General features: G+C 45.9%; 1 protein-coding gene across 2 annotated transcripts in view; it reads right to left on the bottom strand.

Annotated features, from left to right (window-relative positions):
* SYMPK (symplekin scaffold protein) overlaps positions 1-21,527 on the bottom strand; it is a 2,606,756-nt gene that overhangs the window by 348,997 nt on the left and 2,236,232 nt on the right. For both annotated transcript variants that reach the window (XM_044062505.1, XM_044062497.1), the window contains one exon: positions 11,936-12,123. In XM_044062505.1, the coding sequence (XP_043918440.1) occupies positions 11,936-12,123 (188 nt within the window). The remainder of the gene's footprint in view (positions 1-11,935; positions 12,124-21,527) is intronic.

The raw sequence follows: 21,527 nt of genomic DNA on the forward strand, positions 1-21,527 counted from the left end.
TTGAGCCCAAATAGCAAACCTTTTCCATTTGCTAGAATACAGTTTCTTTGTAGCAGACTTATGGGCTGAAGATAATATGTGCACAACATCTGGATCCAGTGTATGACTCCTGACTATCGTCGGAAGAGGAGGAGCCAGGCCGTCAATTTTAAGGTGTGTAGGGACTGGTGGAATAGTCCCGACTGATGAATCAGTAGGTCTGGGACCTGGTCCAGGAACCATGGACCTTCCAGAGCATGTTTCTGAAGATAGGGGAACCACACTTGACGAGGCCAGTAAGGAGCAATTAAGATCATCTTGCTCCCTAAGAGAGATGCCTTTTGAATCACCCTGGGGAGGAGAGGAACTGGAGGGAAGGCATAAAGCAAGCCGGTGGGCCAAGGATGGACTAATGCATCCATGGGGCTCTTCCCCGGAGCCGGGGTTAGGGAGAAAAATTCTTTACACTTCGCATTCAGAGGAGTCGCGAAGAGGTCGCAACATGGAACTCCCCATTCGCTGAAAATCTGATTTGCAACCGTCATATTCAGAGACCCTTCGTGAGGAGAGAGGATGGTTCTGCTTAATCTGTCGGCTATGACATTGGACTTGCCCAGTATGTGAGTGGCCACTAGGAAGCGTTTGGTCGAGACTGCCCATTCCCAAACTCTCATCGCTTCTCTGCAAAGAGGATAGGATCTGGTCCCTCCCTGTTTGTTCAGGTACCAGACAACTGACATGTTGTCTGAGTGAACAGCAATTACGCCCTGAGGGAGATAATTGTGAAGGGCTTGAAGGGACAGGAGTACTGCCCTCATTTCTAGGATGTTGATATGAAGAGGAGTCTCTTCCGGGTGCCATTTGCCTTGGACTGACCTGCCCGGGGAATGCCCCCCCACCCCATCTGGGAGGCGTCCGTGGTCAAAGTGGCCGGAGGAGGAAGAACAAAGGGTCGTCCCTGATCCAAATTGGAGGGCACTAGCCACCAGCGAAGGTCCCGTTTGCAAGATTCCGTGATCCATATGAAGTGATTGAGAGGGAGTTCCTGAAAGGACCACTGAGTTGAAAGAAGCCACTGGAGGATTCTCATGTGCAACCTTGCCAAGGGGACTAGAAGAACCGTGGCAGACATGGATCCCAATAGCTGCAGGATCATTCTGGCTGGGGCTTTGGACCTGGGGAGTAAGGCTCGAACTTGATTTTGTATGGTTTGAATTCTGTCTGTAGGTAGATAGACCCGCATCTGGTTTGAGTCTATCTCTACCCCTATGAATCTTATTCTTTGAGAAGGCCGCAACACAGACTTTGGCCAATTGAAGGTGATTCCAAGGGAAATGCCCAGTGATATAGTGGCTTGTAGGCTCATGAGAAGTAGATGCTTGGAGGTGGCAGTTAGGAGCCAGTCGTCTAGGTACGGAAACACCTGGAATCCTAGACTTCTCAGTTGAGCAGTCACTACTGCCAAGCACTTGGTGAACACCCTGGGGGCTGTGGTGAGACCAAAGGGCAGCGCACGAACTGAAAATGACTGCCTCCTAGGCTGAAGCGCAGATGTCTCCTGGACGCTTGATGTATCCTGATATGATAATATCGTCCTTGAGATCTATGGAGCACATCCAAACACCCTTCTCCAACAATGGGAGAATGGTTTGTAGAGTGACCATTCGAACTTGGACTTTCTGACTGAACGGTTTAGGATGCTTAGGTCCAAAATGGGCCTCAAGTCCCCGGTCTTTTTTGGCACCAAAAAGAATCTTGAGTAAGTCCCTAATCCGATCTGGTCTGCGGGGACCGTTGGATGACTCCTTTTGCAGCAGCTTTGAAATTTCTGAGGCTGCGGTATCCCGTTGACTGGGTGGCGGGTCCGGGATTTTTTTGGACTGAGGGGGGGAGTGAGAGAATGGGATGGAGTAACCTCCGGCGATAATCCGAAGCACCCATCGGTCCTGAGTGATCCCTTCCCAGGCCTTCAGGTGCTTGACGACCCCCAACTGGCTCCAGAGCAGCACAGCCGGGCAATCCCTCAGGGACTATGAAAAGGTGAAGAGCCACGAAAGGACTTGCGGTCTCCAGTGTTGCGAGGGCCTCTGCTGCCTCTGGGACGGCGTCTTCCGGATGAATTTCCCCCTCCTCTGCCTCTGGAGGGGGAACCTTCCTGCTGAGAGGGGTAAGGCTTCTGAGATCTACGGAACCACATTTTCCCTCCTCTTTTAGCCTTGGGATAAGGCCGAAAGGGAGTGGAAAATCGTGCCCCTACGGCAGTCAGAGTCTTACCTTCCTGTTCACAGCGGGTTAGTGTGTCTTTTACCTTGGGTCCAAACAGGGAGGACCCATCAAAGGGGGCGTTGGCAAATGAAGACTTAAAGGCCTCCGCGAAATGACACAGGCGGAGCCAGGCTTGTCTCCGTAGAGCAATGCCTGTACCCGCCGCTCTACTCGCCTTCGCGCATCTGAAATGAGCCTCATGGACGAGTTCGAAATGGACGACATTGTAGCCAGCTGAGAGCCAACCGTCTGGGCCAGCTCCTCAGGCAGGTTACCCAAGAGGGTATCGGATAGCTCCTTAATCAGATCCCTCTGAAATCTCGTAAAGTGCGTCAGGTAGTTCAAGGACCTCAGTGTAAAGGCCGCTGAACTAAGGGTGCGCTTTCCGTACCGATCCATGCTCCTAGACTCCTTATTAGGAGGATGGACGGACGTAAAAGCCTCTGCTACATCTTGCTGGGTAGCAGATGCCACTACCATAGCATCTACAGCCACACCTTTAGTAAGGAACTCTCTATCCGGGGGCGCCGAGAGAAATTTGTTCGGACGAGCGGGCACCGGTTCCACAGAGTCTGGGTGTTCCCACGCCCTTCGACAGATCAAATCCAAGAGCTCGTTGAAGGGCGGAGACACCCAGGAGGCGGAGGGCTGAGCCCCGAAGGCCTTCAGGAACACCGACTCATCAGCAGAGGGAGGTTTGGACTGCCAGCCGCCTCGTTGTTTTAGGGCTTCCAGGATGTCTGCAAAGGAGACATCATCCGAGGACGACTTAGGGGACCCTTCTGCATCATCGAGATCAGTGTCAGATGTCAGAGACTCATCAGGGGAGTCAACGTGCTTCCTCTTGCATGATCTCTTCCTGGGAGGTTCTTCGAAGAGGCTTCAGGACTACCTCCAGGAGGGGAGAAACCCCAGCGGGGGTAACCTGAGGCCCAGGGGCTCCGCTGTCTAAGGACAGGGGGACTGCCAACGACCCAGTCTCCAAATGTAGGGAAGGAGCCGGGGAAACTGTGGAGGTAGCCAAGGAAGATTTGGCTAAAGTACTCCTCATAGCCCTGAAGGCGGGACCACCAGAATCCTGGGAGGGTCCCACCTCCGTGGCCACGACAGTGGACGGTACTCCCGCCGCCGACGCACTGAGAGGGAGACTTGGGACTGAAAGCATCAATCCCGAAGCCTCCCCCCCCAGGGCCGAAGGAAGAAGTCCGTGTACTGAACTCCGACCCAAGAGCCGGAGTTGGAGCAAGGGTCGGGCCCGACCCTAACACCTCCACAGGTTCCACCAGCACCGGCTCCAACGGTGCCGAAGCTGTTGGAGGAGGAAACACAGTAGGGGAGTGGACCATCGGCTCCAAAGCCAAATGGGCTGGAGCCGAAACCATCTTTTGGAACGCTGGAGACTGGAAGAGTCGAAGGAGCACCGTGTCGATGTCCGAATCAGACATCTTGGATGATCTCGAGGATACCGATCGGGCCCGAACCGATTTCTCCATCGGCTCCGAAGGGCTCGGGGACCGGCTCCGAAATGACTCAACAATTATCGGCTCCGAGGAAGGTTTCAACGAAATTTCCCTCGGTACCGATAATGACTTCGGCTCCGAGGGGGAAGAGTCTGAGCCGATAACCCTTATCGGCTCCAATATCAGTGGAGCCGATGAGGGTGACCTGCCTCTCGATGCCCCAGACCTTGGCTCCGAAACCAGAGGGGTCGAGGCTGGAGGCATCAAGGCAGACCGTTCCGACCTCGGCTCCGAAGTCCGTGGAGCCGATGGAGAAGTCTGCTTAGTTTTCTTAGCGGTCGGTTCCGACTGACTGGTCGGAGCCGACGCTTTCCTCTTTTTAGAAGGAGACGGAGAGGAAGATAAAGCCTCCTCAAAGGAAGGCTTGATTAATCCCTTGAGGATTAATTTGTTTTTCCTCTCCTGGAGGACTCTCGAAGAGAATGCGTGGCACACACTACACGACTCTTGCAAATGCTTAGCACCTAAGCAATAGACGCACGAGGCGTGGTCGTCCGTTATGGACATTTTAAAACCACACCTCGTGCATTTCTTAAACCCGGAGGGTTTGTGTTCTTTAGACATAATTATCCAAGTGACAAAAACACTAAACTTTAGTTAAACACCACAAGTTTAAGAGATATAACGTTTAACCAACCTAAACTTTAACAAATATATCAATAATATATATATATATATATATATATATTTTTTTTTTAAACTAAACAGTTAGTGGACAAAAAACGAGATAAAGAGGGTCAAGACCCTCTAACTTAAACGGGTACTTGACCCAAGAATATTCACAAACAGCAAAGTAACCGGGGAAGGCCCCTCTAACTAAAACGGGAAACCTTCCCTGACTAAAAATGTCACGAGTTTACTAACAGAAAATCACCAAACACACCAAAATAGTAACAATAGCTGTTAAAACAGCTTTTGGGTTCAAAGTAAAGAACTTTGTGACAGGAAAAAGCCTAATAACTAGTACTTAGCCCAGCCAATGTTGAGACCACGTCTAAGCTTGATAGCGGCAAACGAGATCTGGGGGATTAGTGGTGGTGCATCCTGGGATAAAGATAGCTCAGCCAATTAGAGGCCTCGCTCTATAGCATAAGAGTGCCGAGTCAGAGCCGAGGGATCGGCTCCGAACCCATCAGTCAGAATGAAGGCGAGATAGGATCACATAACATCTCCTGTTTTGCCAAATCCCTTTGACCGGGTGAGATGTCTGGAAGGGATTGATGAGGTATGGGATACCTTTCGAAGGGGATTTTGTAACCCTCGGATATGATCGACTGTACCCACACGTCTTGAGAGAGGGAACGCCAGGCTACTGGGTACAGCGATATCCTTCCCCCGACTGCCTCCAAGGGTGGACAGTCGGGCAACACCTCAGGGATGCTGAAAGGGCTTATCAGGAAGAGGCTCCCTGTTGCCCTGATTCTGGGGAGCCCCCCCCTGCCTCTAGGGCGGCGTCTATTATTGTTACCCCCTCTGTCTCTGGGGGTAAACTGACCACGTGTGTCCGGCGCTGCTCCTTGGGTTTTACGGAACCACATCTTTCCTCCTTTCTGACCCTTGGGCTAGGGTCTAGAAGGGGTGGAAAAATGGACTCCTACGGCAGAAAGAGTTTTGCCGTCTTGCTCACACCTGGTCAAGGTTTCCTTCACCTGAGGTCCGAACAAAGCCGAACCGTCAAAGGGGGTATTGGTGAAGGACACCTTAAAGGGGTCCGCGAAATTACAAAGCCGCATCCAGGCCTGACGTCTAAGAGCCACTCCTGTGCCTGCGGCTCTGCTCGCTCCATCGGCTGCATAGGATATGAGCCGCATGGAGGAGTTGGTTAAAGAATTTAGGATTGCTAGCTGTGAGGCAATCTTGTCCTGAGCCCCAGCAGCTGAAGGATCCTGAACCACTTCACCTAGTTCCTTGAGAATATCTCTTTGAAGTCTGGTGAAATGACAAAGGTAGTTCAGCGAACGCATAGCAAAGGTCTCTGAAGAAAACATCCGCTTGCCATACCTATCCATGGTCCTAGAATCTTTGTTAGGAGGATGGACAGGCACGGAAGGATCCGCAAGTTCCTTCTTGGTGGCCGCCGCCACCACCATAGCATCCACAGAGACGCCCTTAGAAAGAAACTGCTTGTCTGAAGGGGCCGTAATAAATTTGGATGGCCTCCTGGGGACAGGTTCCACAGAATCTGGGGCTGCCCACGCCTTCCGAGCCACTACCTGCATGAGTGGGTCGAAAGGCGGAGACACCCAGGAGGTGGAGGGTCGGGATCCAAAAGCCTCCAGGTATACCGACTCATCCTTGGAGGGGTCAATGGAAGGCCAGTTCCCTCTCTGTTTGAGGAGTTTAAGGATGTCTGAAAAGGAGACATCCTCAGAGGGGGACCAAGGGGAACCCTCCGACTCATCTAAGTCGGTATCAGATGTTGTAGACTCAGGGGAGTCTGTGTGTTTCCTCTTACACGTCCTCTTCCGAGGGGGTTCCCCTGCAGGATCAGGAGAAACCTCGGAAGAGGAAGTTATTCCCAATGGGGAAACCTGGGGCGATGGATCCCTGGGCCTGAGAGCAAGAGGCTGGCAAGAGACATCAACAGGCACTGAAGAGGGAGGAGCTAAAGGGATGGACCGTTGACCTGGCTCAGGTGCCAGGACACTCCTCATCACCTCAAAGGCTCCCCTCCCAGGGAGACCAGAATACTCCCGTTCCGAAGCAACAGGAATTCCCGGCTCCACTGAGACAGAAGGCTCCGAGGCCGATGTCGGTGCCGAGCTTACCAAAGCCGAAGCCCCGAGAGGGAGAGCGGGGTCGGACAAGGGTCTGATGCCACTAGCCCCCTCGGAGCTGACAAGGGAAACTCGACGAACGGATCCCTCCAAGGAAGGTCTCATGGAGGAGATCGGAGCCGAAGACGACGGAGCCGAAAGGGTATGTATCGGCTCCGGCCGCACGGTCACTGTCCCGAAGCTCGGCCCAACTCTGGAGGAGAGTCGGAGGAGGAAATTCAAGGGGAAGAGCAATAGCCGAAGTCTGTTGAGACGGGCTATGGAGCATTTGGGCTAGTGCCTGTGACTTCAACAGCCTGCTTACCACCCTCTCTAAATCATGGTCAGACAGCCTGGAAGATCGGCTCCGATGACTCCGTTCCGACAAAAGAGGAGACCTCGGAGCCGAGTGAATCGACTCCAAAGAAGGGGACCGAGATCTCTTCTTGGACTAAGCCATCGGAGCCGATGTCCTCTGGGGTCCAGATGGAGCCGAAGACTTTTCGGCTCCGATACTGGATAACACGTCGGCACCAGCCGGAGCCGACAAGGCAACTGTAGACTGAATGTCGGAGCCGGTAGGAACCGACACAACTACATCAGAAGAAGAAAGATCGGCTCCAGTCGGAGCCACCGGGGAAGGCTTAACCACTGTAGCCTGAACCTTAGGTGGCTTGGAAGGTTTACCCGACCCAGTCTTAGTGGGTGAACCTTCTGGCTTTAATAAGCCACGGAGGATTAACTTGTTCCTCCTCTCCTGCAGGACTCTCTGGCTAAAAGAATGACATATGGCACAGGAGTCATGCAGGTGTAAAGGCCCCAGGCAGTAAACACAAGAAGTGTGACCGTCTGTCAGAGACATCTTCTGACAGCACGAGTCACACTTCTTGAAGCCTGAGACCTTTCCTTCCCTAGACATAGTCCAAGAAAAAAAATACACACACACACTAAAACAGTCACACTACTAATCCCAAAAACACACACACAGATAGGGATTAAGAACAGGGCGGCCTAGGCCTAACTGAAAAATTTTTAAACTTTACAATTTTAACTTTAAAATTTAAGGGGAAATAGGGTGGGCTGAAGAAAAACTACACACTATCTAAGACTTAAAAAGAAAGGTAGAGTAAAACCCTAGACTAAACTGTTTGAAAATTCAAACTCACCTGAGCTGGCAAAAAAGAGACCTCTTCGCAAAGCGGCAAACGAGATCTGAGGTAGTCTCGCCTTGCATCATGGGATATAGGGTTGCCTCGAGCTGGTAAAAGGAGTTCTCAAGCTAAGCAAGTGCTGAGTCGGAGCCGAGGATCGGCTCCGAACCCATCCAGCAAGAATGAAGGCGAGATTGACAACTTAACATTTTCTCCAAAGCCAACTTCATGCTTCTTAAGACAGAAGTGGTGAACTTCATGACACCCATGCAGATGGACAATACAGTTACAACTGCTGAATCCTACACAAATGCACTCTATAAGCACTTACACGAGTGCATGGATCGTGCTATCCCAAACAGAACCAAGACGCTATCCTCCAAAAAAAGGAAGCCAATCTGGTGGTCCCCTGCCATAAACAAACTGTACAAGAGAAGGAAGAAACTGTTGCAAAAGAGAGTAAAATCCCATGAGTGGAAGAGCTCCCTGGTCAGCCTCAGTAAGAAGCTGAGAACCCTTATAAGAGCCTCCAAAGCTAGGTACGAAAACAAAATCGCCCCTAATTCTATGGACAACCACAAAGCATTCTATAGCTATGTCAAGAATCTCTATGGCAACATCCAGATCTGCTCTGAGTTACAGCACAAAGGCACGAAAATTACAGAATCAACTGATATTGCCAACATCCTGGCAGATAGGTTCAGTGCTAACTTTACCCCCCCCTCACCCCCTAAAGGGCCCATATCTATACAGGAAGAATGCAGGGTCCCTGTAATCACAACTACGCAGGTAAAAGCTGCACTCTCTAAAGCCAAAAACACAGCATCCATGGGACCAGACAACATCCCAGGCTACGCTTTACACGAACTTCAGAACAAACTGGCTCCCCACTTAAGCACCATGTTCAATAATAGCCTCGCATCAGGCTTTGTGCCCACTGAATGGCACACAGCAACAGTTATCCCACCTCACAAAGGGGGAGCCACCATTGATCCTGGGAACTATCGACCTATTAGCCTGACGAGCCTGGCCTGCAAGGCCATGGAACGTATCATCACGGAACTCATAAACAAAGACATTGGTAACCTCCAAACTCTGGATCCCACCCAGTTCGGGTTTGTGAAAGGCAGATCATGCCTCCTGAACCTGATCAACTTCTTTGAAGCAGTCACCAAAGCCGTAGATGAGGGTAAGGTGGTTCACACAGCCTATCTTGACCTCGGCAAGGCTTTCGACACCATCCCCCATTCTGGAATTATAGCTAAACTCACTAAACTAGGTATAAATCCCTACGTCACAAGATGGGTTGCCAACTGGCTCACTTACAGAACTCATACTGTAAAAGTTGTAGACTCCAAATCTGACCTCAAAGTAGTGACAAGTGGAGTACCACAGGGTTCCGCCATCCTGGGACCTCTTCTGTTTGGTATCTACTTCTCTGAAGTTCAGGCTAACACAGAAGGCCTCTGGCTAACAAAGTTCGCAGATGACTGCAAACTAGGAGTCATAGTCAAGTCCCCAAATGATGTGGACATCCTACAGAAGGGCCTTGCTGAGACAGATTCCTGGTGTCAGAGCCATGGCCTCAAGCTCAATGCCAAAAAGTGCAGTGTCATCCCCTTTGGTAAAAACTCTGTACCCATGAACTACCACATAGGCAGCAATCTAGTTAACACCGAATGTGTGATAAGAGACCTTAGGACCCAGGTGGACAGTAGTCTCTCCTTTGATAGTCACATCGCCACAGTAGTCAGAAGTCCTTCTATATGGCACACCTCATCATAAAAGGGTTCTCATCCAGGAAAAAAGAGGTCATTGTTCCCCTCAACTCGACACTCATTAGACCCATCATAGAGTACAACGCCCCTTTTGGAATGTACCTCACAAGACATCTGCAGCAGCTGGAAAGGCCACAGAAGTACCTCACAAAGAGGATTACTGGCCTCAAACAAATGCCCTACACTGACCGCCTCAAAAAACTCCAGCTTTACTCTGTAGCATATCGCCTACTCCGAGGTGATCTCTGCCTAACATATAAAGCTATGTCAAACCCAGAGCTGTTGGAAATGCTACACCTAAAGAAATCCCAATCCCTCCGAGCTAGATGACCTAGGGACCTAAACTTTGTCACCACAATAAACAGGACATGCTGGAGGGATAGAATCCTATCCCAGAGACTTCACATACTCTGGAACAAACTACCCATCTATGCCAAGCACAGTTCTTCATTAGCACTCCAAGAAAAATCTTGATGAGTGGATGTGAAATAGGAAATACACCCAGGGGATCACTTCTGTGTCTCTGCTCGACAGTGGCACAGGAAAATAACTTTCTTGGGTGGTGTAAGCCAGGGAACCTTGTTGGCCAGGCTTACGTAGGCCCTTGGGCCGATAGCCTAGTACCTACCTATGAACCTATAAAAAATTATCAAAGAGTAGGGGCTACAATTAAAAGTGTTAAGTTGTGCAAAGAATTTAAATACCGTTAGTAAGAGATGACCCACTTTTACACAGACAGCAGCTGTAGATGGTGCATGGCAGTTTCACAAGATCTGCTCTACAAAGGAAGGACTTAATGCCTGCAGGCACAAGATCTCAGCTTTTACAAAAAAGATTTTGGCCATTTAGTTCAAGCTGAAATTGACAGAGACAAAGAACTAATGCAATAAGAACTTGTACATGTGAACAAATATGCCAAAAACATGTCTGCTGACTGGTAGACTAAACCATCAACTGACCAAGAGAGAAGGTACAATAATGCTCACACAATCATACAGCTCTGCGAGTGGCAGCACTGGTCAGGGAATAGCTAGGCCAGTTACCCATTTAAATATCAGTGGAGTTTACTCTTACTGATTGGATGTTTTCTTGACAGGAGATTCAGAAACCAAGCAGTGGCAATTTTTGAGAAGATGGATGGGGCATAAATGCTTCTGGAGGTAAATTCCAACTGGGGGTGTGTGGTTTGTGAGACTTGACAAAAACTCAGACTACTTTCTGCTGACTGAATTTCTGTCAGCTACTGCAACATGGTAAAGTAATTTGACATTTGCAAGAAAATATACATAGATACAAATACACACATTCTTTCATGACAATTTTTGTAATCGGTGCAAAACCCTACTTTCCATTTTCAGTCTTTCTGCAGTACTACCTAATGCTCTGGCCATCAGTGTAGCTGCAAGCCTATGCTGCACTAGTCCAACAAGAATGTTGTCATTAAAAAGAGAAAAAAACTTTAGGAACAGCTGTATTTAGCAGCATCAACCCCTTTCCCCTATCTTGTACATGGGATTTGGGTGTGACATCAACAGTGACCCATCAACTAGAACGAATAGCCACAATAGGTACTTCTATCTCATCTCCAATAACATTGGTACTAATGCTTAATCTGGTTGCACTTCAACTTACTTCATCCCGTTTTGCTTTTAATTATAACCTGTCAATGCAACCACACTTATTTTGTTTTATGGGAATTTATATATATATATATATATATATATATATATATATATATATATAGTGTTTACATAAAATCACATATACTCATTTTATATTTACATACAGAATCTTGTTTTTAACTCTGATAAATGTTACAACATACTACTGATACTTTGCTGGCAGGTAATTTGAAATCTAGATTATGTAATCTACTATCATTTAAAACACAGATGCAACTTAAATCCCAGTGATAATTCCACTGCATATCTGCTGGAAATACATCTTGCACAAAGCAGAGGCACTGCAAAGGAGTGTCTGATTTGATGTACTACAATTTCAAATTCTTACACAATTTTATGTTGAACCTTTGCAAAGTAATTTCTGACACAAAATGCACTAATTCCAAATACATCCATTAAATACGTTCTAAACAATAAAACATCATTTGCCACTCCAAAACTCAGGTTTACCTGCCTTATGAAATGCCTCAAAAATTTGCTTCCACCTTTAAGTGTGTTTAAGGAATTGCACTTAATCATTTTATTCGTTGTTACTTAAGACTGATGAGCAAAGGGGAAATGAATGCACTTCTCATCCATGAAGGCTGAAAAAATCAGGCATCAAAAGACAGAAAAAAAAACATACACATGTTTAAGAAATTAATGTGCTAAACGACTTTTACCACTACATAGCGAGGGAAGGGGGGAGTCAATGAAATCAAGGCAATCTCTCATTGGATCTAACTTGCCTCATTGTATTTAAGACACCTAGTATAAAGTCACAGTTATCTGCTGATTTTGTGTTTAAACCCTCACTGTGCTTACCTGCTTCAGAATGAGACGAGAAAGGATATTCATCACAAAGCCACCAAGGCGCGGGTACATGGTAAGCGACTGGATGACTGTTCTCATCAGCAACATTGGAAGTGGATTTTGCTCCATCAGCTGCTGCATCACGACAGCCAGGACCTCAGAGGTATAAACATTCCTCTCACCGAAGCACAGGTTTGTGGCTATAACCAAGATAAAGACAGTGCTACCATGAGAAAAACAGAATTTAAAACTGGAGAGTAGTTTGCCATTTACAAAAGTACTGACCACTTAATGAAATGTTACATTACACTCAAAGTATGTGAACAAGCTTACTAAGCAAGTAATACAGGATTCAATGTCCATTTTAACAAGTAGGGGGAAGTACACTCCAAAAACATATGCTTAATTGCTAGTGCAGTAAAAAATGTTACATAATCGCACCAATGTTGCCAAAAAACATTTTATTACAATAATTATAACAACAGAGTATACCAAAAAGATAAAATCAAGCAATTACGTTTTTTTTCCATGTTTTCACTTAGATTATTTTTCCTATAAAGCCTATGCACCTCAAAGCAAGACATCAAACATGAAAGCTACTAGCTTGTTCCTAACAATCAAATTATTATCCTAACGATGACATAATGCATAAAACTCAGATTTCAGGGCCAGCAAGATTAACCCTATGCAGCTTTATTTAAAAAGATTACAAGTTCAATGAAAAAGTAGGCCTAAAATGCTCAGGGAACTTAGCCCTGATGGACCTATCTTGACTGCTTAAACAAAGATATAACAAACAACCAGTTGTGACATGGGAAGGTAGAATGAAGACTCGGTGATGGTACTTTAATTGAGAATATTATAGACATGAATTTTCACAACATATCTCTCTCTCTGTGAGAGGACATTATGCAAAAAATAACAGCACAGAGCTACTTTTTGTGGCCAAATCTCTTATATTAATTTTGTTTACTAAGTGGGTAAGTGAACTAATTCGAGGACCCTTTTCAAAGATAACACAGTTCAGCATAATACAGAAATGTACACAGTAAACATATACAAAATAATCCAATTCAAAAAGTAAACATATCAGCAAGGTTAACTCATTACAGTCAAGTGCGAGTGCGCCTCCAGGCATTTCTGCAGTTACCTCCTACTGCTCCTCTAGGCATCAAATACTCCTTGTTCATATTTGTATTACTAATTCCAAAACCATGCTACATACAAGATGTCAGAATATTCTATCTTGAAGCATACATGATGGAATGCACAATTGTTTTGATATTTGACCTCTGTCAATGAATATTTGTTAGAACTGTAAGGTGATAACTTAATTTTCTTAAAGGCTCAAGCCACACCAATTGGGAATTAAAGGAGGGAATGAGTAAAGAACATTTTTCACAGTTTAGATTACCGTGCAGGTGTGCATGTGATGCCAACTGCTGTCATACCATCACAAAGTACAGTTGTGTACACCTACCATAAATGTAGATGTTCGAGTGTCTTCACTGTTGCAGTCATAACTGTAGGGTGCTCCTGCCGGCAGGCAGGCCGAGGTCGGCCAGAATCCCAAAGTCTGGGTCTGGCGTCGGCTGTATAAGCTAGTACCCTGACGTCAATACGCTTTGGTACATAGCCCTCAGCCGACGCCATCTTCTCCAGCCTTTCTTGCCCTAGATGTCAGAAGTCCCCAACAAATCAAAAATGAATCCAACAAGGAAACAAAAATACACCACAAAAAAGGAAAAGAGAAAAAACAGAGGGGATAGAAGGGAGGGAAACCCCGACTGCAACAGTGAAGACACTCGAACATCTACATTTATGGTAGGTGTACACAACTGTACTATGTTCTTCGTGTTTCACTGTTGCAGTCATAACTGTAGGGTGGAATCCCAAAGCAGTGTAAAAGGGGAGGAGGCTTTAGATAGAAGAAGGGGAGGCAAGAATACCCTGCAAGACAGCAGAGGCAAAGCCTGCCCTGGACTTAGAAAACAGGGGGAGATTGTAGTGCTTGGAAAAAGTATGCACAGAACTCCAAGTGGCAGCTTCCAAGATATCCTTGGTAGGGACTCCTCTGAGGAAAGCTGTAGAAGTGGCAGCTGCTCTAGTAGAATGACTTCTAATGGTACCTGGAAACTGTTTCCCATGATGAGTGTAACAAAATCTGATTCCATAAGCAATCCATTTGGAAATAGTTTGTTTAGAAATAGGTTTTCCAAGAGAACTGGAGGCAAAAGAAACAAACAATTGATTAGACTTTCTGAAATCTTTAGTCTTGTCCAGGTAAAATCGTAACTGTCTGTGCACATCTAATGAATGCAAAATCCTTTCCCCTTTATTTTGAGGATTTGGAAAGAAAGTAGGAAGGTGAATTGACTGATTTAAAGCCACTTTCGAAATCACCTTAGGCATGAAAGTAGGATTGGTCCTCAAGGATACTCTGTCCTGATGGAAAATAAGGTATGGTTCTACAGCCATGAGAGCTTGCAACTCTGAGACCCTTCTGGCAGAGGTCAATGCTAATAAAAGAACAGTCTTCCAGGATAAAAACTTAATATCTGAAGATGCAGCAGGCTCAAAAGGAGGCAAAGTAAGTTTTTCTAAAACATAATTAAGATCCCAGGCAGGGACAGGAGGGGTCCTTGGAGGCCACAAATTTTTAGCCCCTCTCAAGAACTGCTTCACCAAAGGATGAGAAAAAACAGGAGGATCAGAACTGAAATGCGCAGAGATAGCAGAAGCATGAATCTTAATGGAAGAAATGGAAAGTCCTTTAGATAAAAGTTCCGAAAGGTAAAGCAAAATAGAAGAGAGATCAGGTACCTGAGGATCCGAGCCTCGGTCCTGCATCCAAATACAAAACCTCTTCCATTTAGAGGCATAGGATTTCCTAGTGTTAGGCCGTCTAGCTTCCAAAAGAACATCCAAAACTTGTTTGGGAAGACTAGAGGAAATCAAATTCCTTTGAAGAGCCAAGCTGCTAGGCAAAGGGTCTTGAGGTTGGAATGTAGTAACTGACCCTGATGCTGGGACAAAAGCGAAGGGTTCAATGGGAGAATCCAAGGAGGCCCCGAGAACAGGAGCTTTAAAGTTGGATACCAAAACTGTCGAGGCCAATTTGGAGCAATCAAGATGAGGAACTTGGGCTTGTCCTGTTTTATCTTCAGTAATACCCGAGGCAGTAGAGGAAGAGGAGGGAAGGCATATGCTGAAAGGCTTCTCCAGCTGAAGGACAGGGCATCCACTCTCCAAGCTGTTTTGCGGAAGGACCTGGTGCAAAAGAGAGGCAGCTGATGATTGAGATGGGATGCAAACAGATCTATCTGGGGACATCCCCAAACTGCAGTAATCCTGTTGAATAAGTTGGTGTCTAGCATCCATTCGTGAGGATCTGAAATGTTTCTGCTCAGGCTGTCTGCTAAGAGATTCTGTTTCCCTGGAATGAATTGAGCCTGGAGATGCAGATTCAAATTTAGAGCTGTGTCCCATAAAACCATAGCTAGTCTGCAAAGGGGGTATGAATGAGAACCCCCCTGCTTGTTGATGTACCACATGACCGTGGTGTTGTCTGTGCGAATTAGCAGAGGCCCTGGTTGTAAAAGGTTCTTGAAGGCTAGAAGGGCATTTTGAACTGCCAACATTTCCTTCAGATTGATGTGCCAGTGTAGATGGTCCTTTGTCCAGGTTCCCTGTTGGCAATTGTCTAGAAAGTGTGCTCCCCAAGCATAATCCGAGGCGTCCGTGGTTAGGATTTGAGTAGGTTGAGGAAGACAAAAAGGTTTTCCTTCGTTTAGAGTGCATGCCCTGGACCACCAGAGGAACTCCCTCTGAAGGCAGGGGATCAGAGGAATCAGAATATCCAGATCGTGGTAATGCTGTGACCATACACTTTTCAGATACCATTGAAGCTTTCTCATGTGAAGCCTTGCGTTTGGAATCAACAGAATGCAGGAAGCCATGTAGCCCAGAGCCTGCAGGAATTTCCTTGCAGTGAGCTGAGATAGAGTTGCCAAGGTGTTGAAAGTAGAAGCCAGCTGAGTTTGTTTTTCTGGAGTGAGGAAGGCCCTTTGTAAGGTTGTATTTAAGAGGGCTCCCAAGAATACCATTTGTTGAGAAGGGATCAAATGTGACTTTTTTATGTTCACTGAGAATCCCAGTAGGAGGAGAAGACGTTGAACAAAGTCCAGACGTTGAAGCAGAAGATCTTTGCTGTCTGCCTGAATAAGGCAGTCGTCCAAATAGGGGTAAATCTGGATCCCCTGAAGTCTGCAGTAAGCCACTACTGGTGCCAGGCACTTGGTGAAGACTCTGGGCAGTAGATAAACCAAAGGGCAGAACAGAGAATTGAAAGTGCCTCGAACCTGCCTTGAACCTGAGGAATTTCCTGCGTTCTTGCCTGATGGGAATATGTAAATAGGCTTCCTTTAAGTCCAATGTCACCATCCAGGCGTCCTGAGAGAGCATTGGAATTAGCTGCTGCAGAGTAAGCATCTTGAATTTTGGAATTTCCAAAAAGGTGTTTAACACAGAAAGGTCCAGAATAGGTCTCCATGAGTTTTGTTTTCTGGGAACCAGAAACAGTCTTGAATAAAACCCTTTTCCCATCTCCGAGAGTGGAACAGGCTCTATGGCTCTTATGGCCAGAAGAGCATCCACTTGAGTTAAGGCCTCTGACCATTGATGTTTTTGCAGATCTGGCCAACCGTGAGCCCTTGGCAAAGTGTGAAAGTGGAATTTGTAACCTTTTAAAATCACGTCCAATACCCATCTGTCCTGGGTAATATGAGTCCAATTTCTGTAAAAAAGAGACAGTTTTCCTCCGAGAGGGGCATCCAGGTGAAGGGGTCCTGAAACCCAACCGAGAGAGTCATTGAGTTTGCTTTCTTTGAGATTGGGATCTGTCTTCTCCCCTTCTAGGTGAAGAAGCAGTCCATTGTCTAGATCTGTAAGAGGCCTGGCCTTGACCACGACCTCTGGAGTGCCTATATCTTCCCCTTTGAGGCCTGTCAGACGTGGGAAAGGACCAATTTTTAGAGGGCCAATTCCTGGAAAATCTAGGAGGCTGAACTTGCAAGAAATCTTTTACAGTCTGCATAGACTTTGCCTTTTCTTCCATCTTTTTAATAACTTCCTCAGCCTTGGATCCAAAAAGAACATCATGTTGAACAGGGGCATCTAATAACTTAGCCTTAACCTGTTCAGGTAAACTTTGTTCACAAAGCCAGGCATGTCTCCTAATAACAGTAGAGGCAGCAGCCCTGCAAGAAGCATCCAAAGCATCAAAGCCACAATGTAAGCTATGCTTGTTCACCTGTTCAGTAGCATGCAAAACATCCTGAAGTTCCTTATCCTCTGCACAAGCAGGAAGGGAAGCAAGCTTTTGCTTTAAAACAGACAAAAGAAATTGCTGATATTTGAACATATGAAACTGGCAATTTAAAGCCCTTACAGACAGGGTAGCAGAAGTGTATACCTTTTTTCCCCACCTGTCTAAAGCACGAGAATCCTTCTCAGAGGGAATAGGATTTTTAGAAGTAGCAACCTTAGCAGCCTTAGAGCCCTGAGAAATAGTTTCAGGATCCGCAGAAGGGTTTTTAAATAAAAATAAATGAGAGTCAGGAACCCTATAAAATCTATCAGGCTTAGAAGGAGCAGGAGGCATGGAATCAGGATTCAAATTAGCCTCAGAAAAAGCATCATCTACAATGTCCAAAACAGGAGGGACAGCTAAAGGCCTATGCTGAGGAAGAAGAAGAAATTCTCTAAGCCTTTTCTTGGAAGCAGAATACTCCTGTCCTTCCCAATGAAAATGTTCCCTCATCTCATGCAAGGTTTCCCCAAAAGAAAAATCCTCAGACGGAGAGGCCGAGGGTAAAGAGTCCTCAGCATCCGAATCCTCATAAGGAGGAAAGGAATAGTCCTGATCTGAGGAAGAAACAGAAGATACAGAAGCCTGGTCAGAGGAATCCAGAGTAACATCCTGTCGAGGCCTTTTCTCAGGAGGGGGGTGAGAACCCCTAATCATTGTAAGCAAATCTTCAGCCATCCTCAATAATTGCTTTTGTGTCCTGGGAGTGGATTCAGAAGCAGCTTGAGCTGGAACTTTAGACTTAACAGGAGTCTTTGTCTTTGCCTTTGAAATAGTGATGTGAGTAGGCCTGAAAACCCCCTCAGAAGCCGGTACCTGCACAGCGGTTCCGGACCCATCTGAAGGAGCGACGTCCGAAGGTCCTGCAGCAGTTAAAATAGTTGGCCTTGATGGCTCCCCATGGGAGTCCGTATCGGCCATCGGTTCAGAAGTGGCGGACGACAGGGGCTGCAAAAGCGCCTCACTGACGACAGCCGAACCGGATGCTGGCTCCAGCTGCAACGAGTCCTGTTTGGACCTCGGAGGCCTGTCTTTGTCTTTGCGCTTCTTTTGAACTCCGGTAGTGTCCGACGACATTCTATAATTGAAGCGTCTGACAAAATAATTTAAAGCCCAATCGTACCTGCGCTTGATAGTACGAGAGTTAAACCTGGCACAGAACCGACAACAAGAAACGTCATGGTCAGGGCCTAAGCAAGGTAGACAGTAAGAGTGGAAATCTTTATGAGGTATTTGTTTCCCACACGCTATACAATTATTAACTTTTTCTGACATCGGAGGAACAAGAAAAAGATTCCCCAACGGGGTACTTAGCTTTGAGAAGAGAAGTAAGAACTTCGGACCGACAACAACCAAATACGCTGTTTGAAAATCGCCAACCAACGACTTGCGAGCTGCTTTCCACCGCACGGCAAGAAAGACTGGAGAAGATGGCGTCGGCTGAGGGCTATGTACCAAAGCGTACTGACGTCAGGGTACTAGCTTATACAGCTGACGCCGGACCCAGACTTTGGGATTCTGGCCGACCTCGGGCTGCCTGCTGGCAGGAGCACCCTACAGTTATGACTGCAACAGTGAAACACGAAGAACATCCAGAACTAGGAGGGTTCATAAAGTCTCACCCGCTTCTGTCGTCCAACAAAACAATGAATATATGTGTAAAAAAAATGGGTATTTAGAGTTTCATTGAGAGTGAATACACTTGTAAGAAATTAACAAGGAGATAAAGTTAGAAACTTTTTAGCCCCTAGTGAGACATCTGTTTACACAGTTCTTTGTAGGTCTGTTCCAAGCATAAAGGGCCAGCAAAATTAACCAGCGTTTTACAGGTAAGATGTTTAACTGAAGACTAGTTTTGTCTGAAGACTCCTTGAGACTTGCATCCATAACTCTTTCTCCAAATGCAGTGAAAACCTCAATTTTCAATCAGCACAAATTCCTTCTCCAAGATCTTACTTTTTTTTTTTTTTTTTGTAATCTGAAAATCTTTACACTGGCTATGGCATCGCTACATGAGCTAACTTTAAGGACTTAACAGATGATGCTTATCTCAGACAATGTAAGAACTGCCTCATATTCTGAGCAAATGCACAACCTAATCAAAAGACCTTAAATATCTGTGACGGTTGTTAGTCTATCCACAGCATGGAGGCTAAACTCTCAACAGCACCACCACTTTCAAAACCTTCTACTTAAGGGGTATAATAAAACACTTCAAGGCTTTACTAGAAAACTCACCCAGACTCTGCTACAACTTGCTGATGGGAAATGTTAGTTTGTTTTTGCTTTCTTGTATTTTGTATTGTTTCATTGCCTTCTTCTATTTTGCATAATGAGAAATATTTTTTACACTGTATTTTACTTGTATTCTGCTTTTAAATGCATATTTAAACTAGGAAAGATGCCACAGCTGTCTCTCTTGTGAGTCACATAGGTAAGCTTTTCCCACTCTGGTCCTGTTCTATTTTTAAACCCAACTGTTTTTCTAGTTGCCTGCCCCTTATGCTAATTTGACCACATATCTCATTACCTCTCCTCTCACTGAGCTATTGAGAGTAAGCACAGAATTATCATTTTGTAAAATCACTCCTGTCAACTATTTAAATTTATTGGCCATCCCCCATTGTATTCCACAGAACCAGAATACAAACTGTCCACCCCCTTCCAATCTATCTTACTCTTTTAAAATTAGTGGCACTCCACATAGCTAAAGCTTAAGATATCCCTTCCTTCATATGCAACTTAGTGCACACTACAGCTCTTAAGATATTAACCATTTTTCCTTCTTACCTTTAAAATCTGCAACATCTACTCCAAGACCACATTCTGCCTCTCAGTAGTCATCTTGGGATTAGTGCTTCTTTTTTGCTCCTGGTGACAGAATGTGTACAGGGACATTATTTTTTGTTGACTGCAGACCACCAGAAGGCCTAATAACTGCTTCATACATGCAAGCTTGGAATTTGCGTTTATATTTTGCTCCTGTTGAGGGAAGCAGCAGAGTGCACTGATTCCTAATTGTTTCTGGTTGGGCAGTGTGTGTCTGTATTGACCTGCCTGACTGGTCTGGTTGCTATTCAAGGCATCTCCTAGAAAAATGTTACAACAAGCCTACAGACCCTTACATCATCTGGGAGAAGACTGTGGATCACCAAACAGGCTGTGGCCCGCTTCTCATCTTGGGATCGGTGTTACTGTTTTGTTTCTAGGGAGAGAAGAAGCAAAGGAGCAGTGTATCCCAGCAGTGTGAAGCTGTGGTGAGACCAGCAGTAGCAGTAACCAGGCAACAGCCATTCAGGCAACTTCCCTCTTCTCATTATTCCTGACAAGCTAATACTTTCTTTTCAGTAAAGTACTGCTTGATTTGCTAATAACTTGAGAATAACTGTCTAAATACTTCACCCACAAATCATGAGGGTCTACTTATTAGTTTTCTCTCAAGTGTTTGCAAGTGCATTGTACAGACCCAGACACCTTGAGCTGACATTTTTACTGTAAAAGCACCACTGAAATCTCACCCGTACCTAGCTGCACACAGAACAACTAGTTTGCAGTGAAAAACACTTACCCAAGAGATGCAAACTGGACATTCCTGACATTACATTATATTCTCATTCCAATTGTCTAATCAATAAATAGAGTCCGTTTCCATGGATAATTTACTTTCCCACCATCTCCACTGCCAGCTTGGTGGATATGGGCATCCAGAGGCAATGTAAAAATTGCCTCATGTTTACTGACAACCAATTAATACTCAAACAAACTGATATAGTGAGAGATGTATTTACACAATGTCATTGGAGGCAAAGCTCTCATATAAAAGCACTCCTAATGTCAATACGATTGTCAGTAGTACACGTGCTACACCCTTCACTCACAATTCAAAGCAGACACAAAGAACCACATATGCTGAGGCACTTAAATGTAATCTTCCTAAACCCTAAAGACCTTCTAGATGAAGTATGCATAACAAATACCCTCAGCAGTCCTGAATGCACTCTTTCAAAAACAACACCCACATCAACACATAAAGCCAGCCACATCTCATGGAGCTGCTACTTCTAAGCCCATAAGGCAAGACATCACACAATCCAATGTTCTGGTCATTGGAGACTCCACTGTGAGACACACGGATGTCTCTCTCACCAAACTGAGTAAGGAGAAAGTCACTCTCAGTTGTTTATTATGGGCCAAGATCTGCCATATTACACATGCATTCAGGTCACAGGACCACAA

The sequence above is a fragment of the Protopterus annectens genome, chromosome 1.part0 (genome assembly GCF_019279795.1).
Source record: "Protopterus annectens isolate FY-2018-M chromosome 1.part0, PAN1.0, whole genome shotgun sequence".
Classification (NCBI taxonomy): domain Eukaryota; kingdom Metazoa; phylum Chordata; order Ceratodontiformes; family Protopteridae; genus Protopterus; species Protopterus annectens.